Consider the following 15,428-nt stretch of genomic DNA (forward strand, 5'->3'; position numbering starts at 1 on the left):
AGATTTTCCCTTTTAAAAGCAAAGGTCATAATTTACCTAATTGCCCTACTATATTTTATAGCTTCCCTAATGTGGGTTGTTAAAACTTGGGACTATTTTCACTTTGCCTGCTTTATAAGAAACTGAAGTGTCCTATTTCACGGCTTCTGTACGTTGCAAGAAAGCCCTTTTTCCTCCTCCTTTTCAGTGGAAATACTTTTTGTTTAAGAAAGGGAGAGAAGCAGAGTCCCTGCCTGTGTAGCACAGCCCAGTTTACAATTATTGGAATGCTTCAGAAATTTTTGTACTTGTTTCAGTTTGGAAGTTGGTCAAAACGCATTCTGGTGCAGCGGCTTCAAGAAAAATGGAGAGAGAAAGAGAGAGAGGAACCAAAATAAAATTATAAAAATACAATCTGGAAATTTGGGAATATTAAAACAATAAACTCTTAAAAAATAACATGAAGTGCACATTAAGAATTGAGCGCCCGAGAGCTTGGAAACTCTACGTTTGCTTATTAAGACGCAAGGGGGAGAGAGAATTAGCGTAGCCTTGTGATGTGGCATCTACAGCTGAAGGCTGAACTTAACTAAATTAGCCAAAATGCTATTGAATATCAGCCTGCAAATACTGTCTAACAAGCCTGCAGTGCAGTCAGACCTCTCTCATCAGCCTTCTGGGAACTTCTCATCTGCAAAACACTTCAAGAGAAAACTCCCATAATCTTCCCAGCCACATCTGAACCCTGTGTGTGCATATCTATAGTTATTTTTACTATCCCTGTCTTATTTCTCATGGCCAAGAAACATGATCTGTGACTTCACTTGTTTCATCCCCCAGCTTTTAAGGGATATATGACAGACAGTGTTGCCCCTTCTTTTGTTTAAAGTATGTCTTCTTCGCGTTGCATACAGATCCCCCGGGGCTTCAGGGCCCAATATTGCAAGGTGCTGAATGTCCATATCCCCATGGTAGCCTATGGAAGAGGAGGCCTCTGGGCACCTTGCAAGGTTGGGCCCTTGGGCTGTGTGAAGGCAATATAGGAAGCATGAAAGTGGGGCTGGCCAGGTTAGCTGTGGGCTTTGCCTATTGTCCTTTGCACAGATGCAGTCAAGGTTCCCAACTTAGCAGATCCCTCTGGCCCTGTGCGGTGGCTCCAGCCGTGGGGAATTTGCAGTGTGTGGATTTCGGAGGGTGGAGACAGAATATTTGTGCTCCATGCCCCATCCCAGGGCCTTCATGCATGGGGCACGTGCTTCTGAGTTTGGCTGTTTGCATGGCGTACTCATTTCTTTCCTACTCCAGCCATTATGGTTTTGACCTCTGAGGCTTATCAGCAGCCCCTGTAACACCTGAGGACTGCCTAGAAGACAGTTATGTTTCTGCACCGTATTTCATTCAAGGAAGTTCTCCATTCCTTAAGCCAGGGGTGGGCAAAATGCGGCCCACAGGCCAGATGTGGCCCACCAGGCCATTCTATCCGGCCTGTGGGGCCCCTAAAAAATTTAGAAATTAATATTTATCTGCCCCTGCCTGCCTGTCATGCAGCCCTCGATGGCTTGCCAAAACTCAGTAAGCAGCCCTCCACCCAAAAAATTGCCCACCCCTGCCTTAAGCTAATGCTAAGCCCATTCATTTCTCCATAGTCTGACCTTGTGAAGAGACTGTCATGACTTCTTTGGAGGTGTGTAATGTGTAGTCATGTCTTCTTACCTAGGGCATCGAAACCCAGAGTGCACAAAGCACAAGAAATGGATGGCACGAAGCTGTCCTGCATTGTAAAGAAGGTGGAGAAGGGCCCCCCTTCATCATGGGTTTACAAGTATTTCTTTGGTATATGCCATGAGGCAGAGGAATGCTCATTTATTCATGCAAGCTTCCTAGTCCTCTGTTAGCTTGCTGTCTCATTAATACCTTTCCTGTTGATTTTGTTGCATCCATCCTGGCCAACAACAAAAAAATCCAAATAGGGCTTTACAACAAAAGGGTTTAATGCAGTACCTGAAGATACTATCTGGCATTAAACACAATGAGGCTCAGTGACGTTATGAGCCTTCCAGTTCTCACCTCTTCACTTGCCTCCAGGCTCCAAGTATAGAAAACAATCTTCCTCCCAAAGAACCTCCTCTCTGCCTTTCATGCCTACCTTTGTGCCTTCGGCTGCTGGCTCCCAAGGGCACACTGGCTTTCCTTGCAGTCCGTAGGCACAGCCATCCTCTCGCTGTCCCTGCCATCATTGATTTCCATGCTGAATCCATGCCATTCCACCTGCGTTGCTGTCTCATGTGTCCTGTTACAGGTCTGGATTAGCATACAAGCTCTTTGGAGCAGGGATACGGTCAGAGGTTTCAAACTTGGTCAGCGTCTCAATTTTGGAGTGGCCAGCTTGAGAGATGCAAAGACCGAGTCAGGCTCCTTTGAGCGGCTGGAAGTGGGACAGCCAAACCCATTTGTCACTTCTGAAACTCTTGGTCATACGGCACCCTTCCTTTGTTGTGTACGCCTGTGGCAGGTTTGGGTGGCAGGTCTATGTTGTAGTCTTATGTCGGGTTTAGATCACATTTGGTATGGGATGGTTTGGATAGGGGTGATCCTGCCGAAGGCAGGGGGTTGGACTAGATGACCTCTGAAGTCTCTTCCACCCTACTTCTCTATAACTCTATGACAAGAGTAGTTATCGGTAACACTGATTGAGGGCCCAGTTCTGATCTTTTTATTTGCCTGTGTTTCTTCCTTGTAAACATAGATCTGTTTAGTTCACAGGGTTTGCTCCCAGTAACAAGTGTTGGGCTAAATGATGTCAGATTGGAACAGTTTATTGCATCACACAGTTTCAGTGGCAGTGCAGTTCACTCTGGCATCTGCCATGACTGACAGGAATGGGAGATCCAAACTTCCTGCGAATAGGTTTCTATTTAAATTTCCCCAGCTGTGCTAAACTTCTTAGAAGTAATGCTTCAAGCCAACAAGGGGCAATCCTCTCCGTCAAAGATACCTATTCTGTCAGCTTGGGCCTGGGACAATGCTATTCTTGCTCTCCTTAAGCTGGCAACTTCTGGGTAGAAGCCTTAGGGAAGTTGTAACTACCATTGCTAATATATTGGTAAAATGGCTTTCCCTGCTGTTAAAGGTTATGGTAGGAGTTATTTAAGGAGTGGGAGAAGAGGGGGGCATGGGGGGGGCAGAATGAGGCTCCTGTGGTGAGGGAGGGAGTGGGGCTGGGGCAGAGGCGGGTACTGTCCAGTTGTGGCAGGGCGTGGGACAGCCACACGGCTCATACACGGAGTGCGGGAGGAGGGGGTCCCACCGCTACGTGCATGCCTGGGCCAGGCATGGGAGGCATGTGCCCTCCAGATCTGTGTGTGGGGTAAGGGAAGGCTGCTGCTGCGGGCTGGGGCCAGGGGCAGGGGGTGGGGTTGGACTGGGGCTGCACTCAGAGTGGGTGGCGGTGGCTCTGGGAGTGGGGCTATGGGGTGGGTTGTGGCCACCCCAAAATTCGCCATAGCCCCCCTCCCAGCACCGCCTCCACCCAGCCCAAGTGCAGCCCGCCCTGCCCTCGCCCTCGCCCCATGCACAGATCTGGGGGGGGGACATGCCCCTCATGTCTCCCCTGGGGGTGTGCATATCAGCAGGATCCATGCCCCCCCAGATGTATCTAAATCCCCGCCCTGCCCCAGCCCCAGTCCCTCCCTCACTGCGGGGGCCTTGATCTGCCTCCCCCTGCACCTCCCACCCCCACAACAGACTTACCAATGGATGCTGCTCTGCGAACTGCTGGGCTGGCTGCTTGCATGCTTGGCTGCACACATGCACATAGCATTTATCGGCAACTTTATTGCCCACATCAGCCAAAAAAGCCGATTCCCGATAATGTCAATTTTCCATTTATTAGTGCTGATATGATACGGACTGATGTATCGGTACACCTCTGTACATACAAGGAGACAGGTATATTTTGAAGGGGAGCCATATGTTGCTAGCCAGATGGAGATGTATAAAGCTATGCGTCTCCAAAGACTAAGTTCAGCACAACCTCATTCATGTTTGCTGCATGTGTTTTCTTAGGTGTCCCATGGTGTAGAACATGGCAACAGATTATGCAGAACCTCCCACAAAGGGTTTTCAAGAGGCTGGAGAAGCATCTCCCTGGGAAGGGTTAGGATCAGCAAGTTCTTTATCTATACAGAAGGTTGGACGAGATGACCTTGGCTCTCCTCCCAACCGAATGATTAAAAAAAATCTAAGAAATGACTGTGTTGAATTCAGGCTTTTCTACAACTAAAATAGTATCACTGGAAAGTAGGTAACTCTCAAGATCCTCTCATACCCCGTTATCCTTTTGCTTTTTATATGCTTTCTCAGTATGTGGTAGTTCTCTTCTCACTCATAGATGCAACGCTAGCAATCAATGAAAACAATAACCATAGGGTCAGGTGGACTCTGTGGCAGCTCTTCATGACTGGGGGAGTACGTCTGTTGGAATAATTCCTTTTCCGGTATCTGAAAAAGTCTTTTCCTGGTGCCTTTGTGGTGCAGCACAAAAGAGAATTGATCTGTTTAGGAATAAAAATCACAAATGTGGGAGCTTTCTGGTGTGGTGGTTGGTTTCGATGAAATGCAGACTTAGCATGTCCCCATCAATACTGGAATAGCTCTCAGCTGCCCCACAGCTTCTCCTCCTCACTTCTATATCAGCCATTCTCATTTGTGATTTCTCTCCCCCTTACTCCATACAGACTTATGACTGATCTCTTTTCAGTACCAGCTGTACAGGAAGCTCTAGAGGATACTCCTTATGTGTTTATCCCAGCTCCATCATTGATTCGCCTTGTTGTCTTGAGCATCTTACCTCAGTCCATATTTTCGAAACTGGCTTCCAGTTATGGAAGTTTCTACTGTTCAGTGCAAACCCCCAGATCTAACTAATATCAGGGAGCAATGGAGTTGGTCAGCCTCTCTGGTTATATCAGTCTGTAAGTCATTCACAGTTTAGAGACAACAATTGAAAATGTTGGCCCTAATTTCTGTGCATCTGTTTTCTCACCTGTAAAACAGCTTAGATAATTCCGACCTTACAGGCATGTTGAGAGGATTAATGACTGTACATCCAGTACTTTGAAGAGGCAAAGTGCTATGTAAGTTCTTAGTGTATTATTACAGTATTGTATTTAATTGGTGTTAATTGAAATTTTGCACAGGGGTGCATTAGTGCTCATAATTAGATACATGCCAAGCCAAAACATTGGCAAAATTAGAGGGATCTGATGCTTCATTGCAAACCAGTCTATTTAAAAAACATTCTCCTTGTGTATATCTTCTTTTGTTCCTCTTCCTTAGGGATATTTACTCTTTCTTAGTCCGTCTCTGTAATCCCCTCTCTTTGATGACAAAATTGGTTTCAAAGAGTTTAAATCCAATGCCAAAAATCAGCAGCAGTTGTTTCCAGTGGCCAGTAGACAGCAGGAGCAAATTAATTCTCGAGAGAATGAATTCTTTCATTCTTCACAAATCCAGGGCAGGTGGTAGCAAATGCAGACAGGGATGCAATTACTGCACAATTCTTTCTAATTTGGAAAGATACCGTCATGAACTGTGGTATACAGATATGCCATGAAGAGATCATTTCTGGTTTTGATCCTGTAAGCTTCTGAGATGGTCCTGAAGGTGCTGCCCATCTGCACATCTTATGGACTGTCCCTGGGATCTACCTGTGATCATAAATCAAATTTCCAATTCCAGACCAGGGTGGCCAACCTGTAGCATGATGAGATCACTGGCTCTGTGGATGCAGGGAAAGCAGTGGACGTGATATACCTTGACTTTAGCAAGGCTTTTGATACAGTCTCCGACAGTGTGCTTGCAAGCAAGCATAGGAAGTATGGGTTGCGTGAATGGACTGTATGGTGGATAGAAAGCTGGCTGGATTGTTGGACTCAATTGTAGTGATCAATGGCTCAATGTCTAGTTGACAGCTGGTATCAAGTGGAGTACCCCAGGGGTTGGTCCAGGGGCCAGTTTTGTTCAATATTTTCATTAATGATCTGGAAGTTGGGATGAATTGCACCCTCAACAAGTTCATGGATGACACCAAGATGAGGGGAGTAGTAGGTACACTGGAGGATAGGGCTAGGAGTGACCTACACAAATTGGAAGAAATCTCATGAGGTTCAACAGGGACAAGTGCTGGCTGGGCAGCAGCTCTGCAGAACAGGACCTGGAGGTGACAGTGGACAATAAGCTGAATATGGACCAGCAGTATGCCCTTGTTGCCAAGAAAGTTAATGGCATCCTGGGCTGCATTGGTAGAAGTGTAGCCAGCAGATCAAGGGAAGTGATTATTTGAGGGCAAGGAAAATAGAGAGGGGACTGGGGGACATGATTTCTGAGGAGAGGCTGAAGGAACTGGACTTATTTAGTCTGCAGAAGAGAAGATGGAGAAGGGATTTGATAGCAGGCTTCAACTCCCTGCAGGGTGTTTCCAAAGAGGCTGGAGCTGGACTGTTCTCAGTGGGGGCAGGTGACAGAACAAGGAGCAATGGTCTCAAGTTGCAGCAAGAGAAGTTTAGGTTGGATATTAGAAAATCTCTCTTGCTGAGAGGGTGGTGAAGGACTGAAATGGATTACCTAGAGAGGTGGTAGGATCTTCATCCTTGGAGGTTTTTAAGACTTTGCTAAACAAAGCTTTGGCTGCAATGACCTAGTTGGGGTTGGTCCTGCTTTGAGCAGGGGTTTGGATTACATGCGACCTCCTGAGGTCCCTTCCAGCCCTCACTTTCTATGATTCTGTGTTTTCCACAAGTGGCTTCATTCATGGCATGTAGCAGGGTGGGGAGGTGGAGTAGAAAGCAGAGCATTAGATCAAACAGAGGAAGGGGGTTGGAGTGTCACCTGGGGAGCGGGGGCTCAATTTGTTATAGACCTGCCAAAAGTTTGGCCATCACTCTTCTAGTCCATTACCTGCAGGGATATTCTACCTAAATTCATCCTGTTATTTAGAAACAGTACATGCCATGAAAAAGTTGGAGACTGTGCAAAAGTGAATATGGAGGATCTGCATTAGTGTTTCTGTGTTTGTCTCCTGAAGGCTGTCTTTGTACTTACCCTAAAGCTCAGCTAACACAGGAAGAATGAATTTGCGGGTGGGTGCAACCAGTTGTAGTGTTTTGAATTGAAAAAATGCAACTTTCAAACATGCCAAAATGGGACCATTCCACAAGTTCACCATGTCTTTACAAAGGTTTCGATTTGGTAGATGAGTCTATACTGGCCTCACCCCCTAAAACATTTTGGTTTTGACAAATCAGCGTTTCCCACTAAGAAAATACTTCGTTGGAAAATCCCTGCCCCAGTCTTCATGATTTTACATATAAAAATGCTGTAGGGAAGACTTTGTTTTTCAGGCAGAGACCTGCCTCTCAAGTGCTGAATGCTGAATTCGCAATTAAATAGTAGCACAGCTCTTTTTATAGCCTCTTCTCTATCAATCTGTGCTCTAAATTGCCAGTGAAGTATACAAGCCCCCTTCCTTTCATGTCTTGCCATTTCTCACTTTGATATTCCCCAGGAGCGCTGAATGCCGATGATTAGATAATGGAGGTTTTTGTTTTGGTTTTTATTTTTGCTGAAGAGGATATAAGACCTCTTTTGAAATGAGCTATTAACTTAATAGAATGTCTTGGGAATATGCAGCACCAAAGCTGACGGTTTAATCTTTGTCCGGGTATCTGTATGGTATACAAAGACGAGGGGCTGTACTAACAAGTCTTTATGTTTTGTAGTGGGATGCAGTCAAACACAAAGCGGCAGCATTAGTTACCAGATTTTTCTGTAACCGTTTCCTGCAATATGCTTCGCATTTAGTATTAGGAGTTGAAAGCAAGGATGCTATAAAACCCTATGCTTTCCATACCTTGGTGCAGTGGAATTTCACAAAGGTGCTGTTGATCATGCAGAGATATTCTTTGTATGCATCTCCATCAGACTATGTGTGTGTGTTTGACTGTTTGCACCTATCTCATCTTTCCCTTGTATGTAGTTGTCTACACTGCTCATACACACACCCCTCTCTGCACTTAGCTACTCCCATTCATTCCCTAAGGTCATGATCCATAGTAGTTTAGCACATTGCACTGGTTGTGTTAATTGCCTACCACACTCGCAGACTGTGGAGGGGTTCTGGCTGGCAACTCAAAGTGTATGTAAGGCTGCTTGAATTTTTGACTTTCTCTCCCCACCCTTTTCATCTTTCTTCTTTTGCATTGCAGCACAGTATTTAAGCCCATGCAACTTATACAGATAGAAAATCCAAAGCTGAAGCTTGGATCAAAATAAGGTGCAGATGTTTAACAATGAGGTTAATTAATCCATCAAACAACTTGGGAACACAGGGATTGAACAAGACCACCCTAGTCACTGAGCCCAGTGTAGCATAATTGAACACAACCAGATAAGAGATGTTTGTTCCAAGGGGGCCCACAGAAACATCCATTTTGGCTCTCCTCACACCGACAGCCCATAGGGCATGTTGTTACAAAGATCCTTGGCAGATATTAAAATAATGGAGTGATCAGGAGCTGAGGAATTTTATGCCCCATCCCCAGTATTGTATGTCCTGCCATGCCAGATGGGTAAAGCAGGACCCATGAGGTTGGGGAGGGAGCATAAAATTCCTCAGATCCTAACTGTATGACTGCTGGGACTGAACAGGAACTCCATGGTTGCCCCCAACCTGATCAAGCAGGGAACAGCTGAATCTCAGGCCCTGGATACCTTGGGATCAGATATGGGGATATCCCCAGGCTGATGCAGGCAGTCAGCTAATTGTTGGCATCACCCCAAGACAGCCCTGGGTCTGGGTCACATGCCACAGATTCAATTCAAGGTGTCCTACAAATGAGCTACAAAGGTGTTCCACATTATATATGTCCCTTTGCATGTGGAACACCTTTGTGGCTGGTTTTCCATTTCATGGCACCATAAATTGGTTCAACGTGTGTCATGGCATCATTAACCTGTGATGCTATAAATAATAATGTCTGCCAGGGCCCAAACTAGGACCTTTGGAGGAAAAAAAATCTCAGGTTCCCTAGGGATAGATTGGACTTTTCTTCACATCAAATCAAAACTGAGTATCTTTTCCAGAAGAGAGAGAACTCATCCAGAACCCATATGGTCAGTGCAGGAATCATTGGGTAAACTGCTCTTGTCTACAATATACAGGAGGCAGGCTGAGGTGGTAAAGCTGTGTACCTATCAGCTGCCAAAAGCCTGGTATATTCAGAGTAACGCATATATGTTTACATTCAAGCCTGCCTTTCCTTTCAGCTAGCAGTCAGAAGACACTAGTACAGATATTGCTCTGGTAACATCTGTGGCCATCTAAGGAGAACGGTCAACCTGTTTCGGCTCTGCATCCTTGTTCATAGAGCACCCATGCGGCATAGTAAGGGTCTATTCATAAACAGCTGATAAAGGATTAATAAATGTGTTAATAAATGGCTAATCAATGGTTATAGAGTTCAACATAGGACCATTGATGGACTGTTGATAGGTCCATTATAACTGGCTCATATGTATATCTGAAACCTACCGGTGCAGTTTTGCCGGTGTAGTTTTACAAAGGTGGGGGATATTCAAGTTGGAGTATCTGTCAAGTTATATCAGTTGTCGGGCTGTTGGTGTGTACTGGCTCCATGGTGACAGTGGTGCGAAGACAAGACACGCTGATGTAAACGTGCCATGTGCTGGAGTTCTGCATTTGGCTTCCTCGGTAGCCTCTTGCAAGTCATATAACTTATGTACGCCTCAGTGTACCCATCTGTAGAGCACGGATGCTACCTTTACCTCATGTCACAAGTATTAACTGTTGTTTTGTGCAAAGACTTCAGAAAAAGTGCTAATTTGTAACACTAATTAGTAAGAAGAACAGCAATCTTTGGGCTTTCTACTATTTCCCAGAAGCCCAACTTGGTAGGGGCAGCACAGATGTTCTGAAAACTCTTGGATGCTCCGTTTTTACACGGGTTTCCTTGATGCTGATGACAAATGCGTCACCTGCTGAATCAGGCTTTCCTTTCTCATAAAGAGTCTTTTACTTTCAGTGGTGCAAAATCCTCTTTCCAGAGGAAAATGAGATAAAGCAGACTGCAGATACTGCTGGGATCACCAGTTTATTTCAGCCCTTCCTACATCACTCTCGATGTCAGGGTTTCTCTCTTCCACACCTTCTGCTCGCTGGGTCTGTTTTATAGAGATATATCAACATGTGTGTACACAGTGCACGTGCACACGCACACTCTTACATTACATGGTGGAAGAGCCATAAGGTTAAAGTGTGTTGATTCAAACTGTTTAATGAGGTGCAATAAATCTTGACAAGACCAGCTGGCACTGGAGTCGAGCTTCTCATCTTTTTACCATTACGTTGAAACGTGAACAATAGTGGAAAGAAATGTAGCCCTTATTTTTTTTTTCTATTCTCCGCTATGCAAATATATAACATTCTATTGAAATCATCCACTTATATGGGATGTTGAGCAGGGTGGATGGTATGGAAAATGTGAATGCTGTAAAGGCCTCCCTTTCTTGTTCTTTTTCTCAAATTCTGCAAGCGTTATTGATATGACAGGTCACGCAAGCATGGTCAGCATTAATATCCCTATAACGTACATCCATCGAACAGAGCAGTCGCGTGCTAATGGTATCCAGAACGTGCTTCGAGCCTGGTGGCAAGATGCACTCCATCTCGAGCCCTTTTTCTGTGCTTTCTCTCTTGTCTTCTCAGTTCCCTTTTCTCTAACGTACCAGATTCGAGCTGCTTCTCTGCACCATCAAAGCCCTCGAACATCACCTCTGCCTGCATCTCTGCTGTTTTGTATCTTTTCTCTTGGCCTCATCAGCCATAAATAACCCCCTGTCCGTTTCTTTCCCAAGTACCTTCAGGCTGTATAGGTCTAAGGACATAGGCAGACAAGGTTCTTTGGGTAAATGTGATCGCTTTTATTAGACCAACTATATAGTTGGAAAAATTGTTCCGTGCAAGCTTTCCAGGTACAAAACACCCTTCTTCAGGCACAAGGAGAATGTAGACAACTTTTATTAGACAACTAGTCTACGCTCTCCCTCTGCCCGAAGAAGGGTGTTTGTACCCAAAAGATTGCACAGAACAATTTTCCAATTATATAGTTGGTCTAATAAAAGATGTCACATTTACCCAAAGAACCTTATCTGCCTTCAGGCTGTATGGCATTCATCCCTCAAATACATGCTTTTTCAGCTTCCTCCATGTCTATCGTGGGAAATTCTCTACTTGTGATGGCTAGATGGAGGCTTAGCAGGAACTTTTTATCTGTACTATATTTTATTTATTTGCAGTCGCTTAGAAAACCTCTGACCGTAGTTTCTGGTGCATAGGAAAAAAGAGGTGTCAAATGAAGATGCAAAGTTACCTAATGGAAAATAATTGAAATAATTGCAATAAACATTTTGATAAAAAATTAATTAGATGTATGCTAAACATTTCCTTCCCCGCAATTTTATCTGGGGGGGGGAGGGGGGGGGGGGGGGGGGGGGGGGGGGGGGGGGGGGGGGGGGGGGGGGGGGGGGGGGGGGGAGTGTGTATTTTATACACTGTAAAATATGGTAAGCGACTCAGTAATCCAAGTGTGCTTGTAGCACAGTGCCAGTCTTGTGCTTCCTCGTACACTGATCTTCCAGTGAACCTGCTTTATTCCAATTAAAAGAAATCGGTTTAATCAGTGCCTTTTTTTTCTGGTAGCCACATCCATTGCTCCCACATATGTTACTAGCCCCACTGTTTAATGCCAGCTTCTTAAAAATAATTGCTTATTCCAAACACAACCATATGGCTCTGGATCCACATGAGAGAGGTGGACCGAGTGTTAGCAGAATATCCCATGATGACAGAAGTAGTAACTGTCCCTTGTTGCTTTGCAATTGCAGCATTTGATGTGTGCTGGGCTCTGGTGTCTGGTGGAAGGAGATACATCTTGTAAAACCAAGCTGGACCCACCTCTGGATGGCACCGAATGTGGCGCAGACAAGGTAAGCAGAGGGTCCTGCAGCAACTGCTTTGGCTTTTGTAACCATGGCTATGGGATAATGTTGCCGAGATGTCCAGTGTTTACTGGAAGCCTTGCATTTCATCCTGATAAGATTAAGCAAGCTGTTCAGTTAACAGCTGGGTCAGATGAGAATATTTTCCTTGTCTGTTGTTTCCACTGCGGTAGGCTCTGGAAAAACCCAAGAGAAAACAAGGCCCTATTGCGCTCAGCTCTGTACAAACCAAAAGAAAAGAAAAGACTGTCCTAGTCCCAAAGAGCTTACAATGTAGAAGGCACCTACTAGGCATGGCAGAGAGTTTTCTGCCTCAGTGCCCTCCATTCATTTCAGCAGGACAGGCTAGCACGGTATGCACATGAGCTAGGGCAGCAAAGAGTCTGAGACGTCGGGGAGCAGCTGTATGCAGAGAGACCGTTTGGAAGACCAGAAGGACAAAAGCCAAGAGTGATTCTGGATTTGTCCAGGGGAGCTCTGAATACCTATTCAGTTGGTATTTTCCTTTCCTTTCAGACCCCTTTCCTAGTTTTTTTCTAGAATTGCCATGCTCCATGGGCTTAGCCAAACAGCTGGGACATATTCAAACTTCCCAAAAATCAGTGCGGTGGCAGAAATGACTAACAAAAAAGAAAACTCCTTTTTTCAGCCAAGCCCCTCTGTGTGTCAGGTGCTCCCCAAATAACTGTCATCCAGGATGGAGCATTTTGCAGCATTTAGATGTTACAGGTCACAGTGTGTCACCTACTGAGGGAGAGTCATTTTGTTACTATCATCAAGGAAAGCATATATGTTAACTAAAAAATTAAGCATATTTAAAAAAATGAATGATGAATTCATTGATGCTGACTCATTAGCACAGTAGGCTGCTTTGCTGCGGTCACTGGGCAAACCTTACTGTACTGTATTCCAGCTAAAGCAAGGCAGCCGACCCTTGCAGCTTGTCTAAAGGCCTTGTTAGACAGTCATTTTGGGCAGCTCCTGGAGCTCTTAACCCCTAGCGGGTCTGCACATTAACACCTTAAAGTGGCTTTAAGCACCCATTTTGCACCTTAAAGTTACACCACACCGGGGCAGGGCTATCTATGATCTGCACTACCCAGCTCCTGTTCCATTAAGGTGCAGCCATCCCCCACAGATGTGCTGCCCAAGTTGAAGTCCTTCAGGATCCCAGGATCTCTCACAGCCCTGCCCATAGAGCAGGGATAGAAACCTGTCCTGGCTCACAGCTGCAGCTCCTAGTCCTGCCCCTGCTCACCAGGCCTCCAGCAGCAAGTCAGAGCTGTGCAGGTGAGGGACAGTCAGAAGGTTTCTAGACTAAGCGTATGACTGCTCTGAACTCGAGCTAGCGCTAACACCGATCAATATTTGTGCGGCCCAGCATAAGGTGCAACAAGGCCCTAACCCACCTCAGTGCAGACCCTGCAACTGCGGATGCCATCCCTTCCCTCCTTCCCCCCATGCACTTCTGCTCAGCATACCCAGCGTCAACAGGCAAATGGGTGTGCCCGGCTTCGAACAGCGCACAATCCTGTGCCAAGCTCAGGCTCTATCCCCAGTGTGCTGCTAGGCACATGCCCGAGACCCCTTCATGGCAGCTTCAGTGGCTCATCCTTGGGCTTTGCACAAGGAGCAGAAGTGGCAGGTGGATCGTGCTTTATGGGGATGGTCCCAGGTGTGGCACAGCATAAGCTGGGTGCAACTCCTAATGGAGTCAGTGTGGGTGTATGGGAACAAACCCCGAGTGTCCAGAAATGTATGCACAGAGCACTCCCTAGCGTTGGTGACGGTGTTGCGTTGGGGTATGATTTCTTGAACCCACTTTCTTCAGAGAGGGTTAATGGAAGTCCTAGCACTTGTCTGACCTAGACAGTTTTCTGTATTATGGTGCAAGTTCCAGCAGGAGGTTCAGTCATGTTACCGGTGTTACTAAAGACAAATATCCCTTTGGTTTAAACAGGCTGAGGAAGAAGCTTGCATTTCCATATTTCGCCTCTTTTTTTTTTCTCCCCTCCTGCCGTAAGCCCTGAATCTCCAAACACTTGCACATGCATTTAATTCCACCCTTGCCAGCCTTCCCGCTAACGTCGCAGGAAGGTGTCCACTGGACCATGCTGTGCTAACACCGTTGCATTTCAGTGGTGCCGAGCTGGGGAATGCGTTAGCAAGACTCCCATTCCCGAGCATGTGGACGGAGACTGGAGTGTGTGGAGCCAATGGAGCATGTGCAGCAGGACGTGTGGCACCGGCGTCCGGTTCAGACAGCGCAAGTGTGACAATCCCCCGTAAGTCTTCTCCTCTTGGTGGCTTGTAAATGTACAGCCTTGCTCCAGTGGAGCAGAAAGGGACTAGGGATGGAGTGGGCCTGAATAATGTGAGCTAAGCAATGAAGGCATGCAGAGTCACTATCTCAGTGATAACTGGTGGCACGGATAAAACACAAGTCATATGTGAAGGACCAAACACATTTGCGGAGAATTTTTGGAAGGACACGATACATAGTTGAAATGGCCTTTATTAACAACAAGCTGCAAGGACATGCCCATGTGGTACATGGGCACATAGCTGCCCTGTTTGGATTTTTTTGATCAGGAAAGACATGTCATTACTCACTCATTTCCCTACATGCTGCTGAACAGTGACTGCATTTCTGTAATGTCCAGGCCTGATTTTAACCAGCTCTGTTCTCCTCCACGAGGGACCAAGATGGCTTATCTTTTATCAGTTACAGCTGCTTGAAACTCCCCTTAGCCACACTGCTGACCAAACCTTAAATCCATCTATTCATCATCCTCTTCCTTAAATTGCAGGAATTGCTGCCTCCAAGATTGCACATGGATTTGAAAATTCTTTTGCTCGGTTACTTTCTTGGCTGGGGATCCACACGTGATCTTCCTTCGCTTTATATTCCTGGCTATCTCCCATGTTCCTCTGCAGCTGGTTTATTCAGTGTCCAAAAATATTGGCCAGGGAATTTATTTATTATTTTTTTCACATATATTTGGTCTTGGGCTTTTTTTTTTTCTTGCTGGAATTTTTGTTGTTGCCAGATGACTCTTGAGCCTGTTGGGACTATCAGTATTTTGAAAGCAGTTGCTTGACTTACTTGATTTAGCTTTGCCTCCTGTAATTTGTGAGACTGCTTGCATGGATGCCCTGGGATGGATCGCAAGGGAGAGTGATGCTACCCAGTTTGCATACTCTAATTTTAGAGCCATGCTGCCTTCTTTTTTTACTCACTGGTATAAGTTCATTTGAAGTTCATAAATCAAGCCCTTTCTTATTTCTTCATCACAACTCTCATTCATTCAAACTTACAAATCAATTCACAGCAGCTTCTCAATTGCTGCCCTCAATTCATTCAATGTTCATAA

The 15,428-nt window shown here is 45.6% G+C and overlaps 1 protein-coding gene across 1 annotated transcript in view; it reads left to right on the forward strand.

Moving 5' to 3' along the window:
• Positions 1 to 15,428, forward strand: part of ADAMTS17 (ADAM metallopeptidase with thrombospondin type 1 motif 17) — a gene marked incomplete at its 5' end in the record, with an annotated part of 298,045 nt that overhangs the window by 146,354 nt on the left and 136,263 nt on the right. The window contains 2 exons of the mRNA XM_019503813.1: positions 11,941 to 12,042; positions 14,194 to 14,339. Of these exons, the coding sequence (XP_019359358.1) occupies positions 11,941 to 12,042; positions 14,194 to 14,339 (248 nt within the window). The remainder of the gene's footprint in view (positions 1 to 11,940; positions 12,043 to 14,193; positions 14,340 to 15,428) is intronic.

This window comes from Gavialis gangeticus, unplaced genomic scaffold (genome assembly GCF_001723915.1).
Source record: "Gavialis gangeticus isolate Ggan-Ray unplaced genomic scaffold, GavGan_comp1, whole genome shotgun sequence".
Classification (NCBI taxonomy): Eukaryota; Metazoa; Chordata; order Crocodylia; family Gavialidae; genus Gavialis; species Gavialis gangeticus.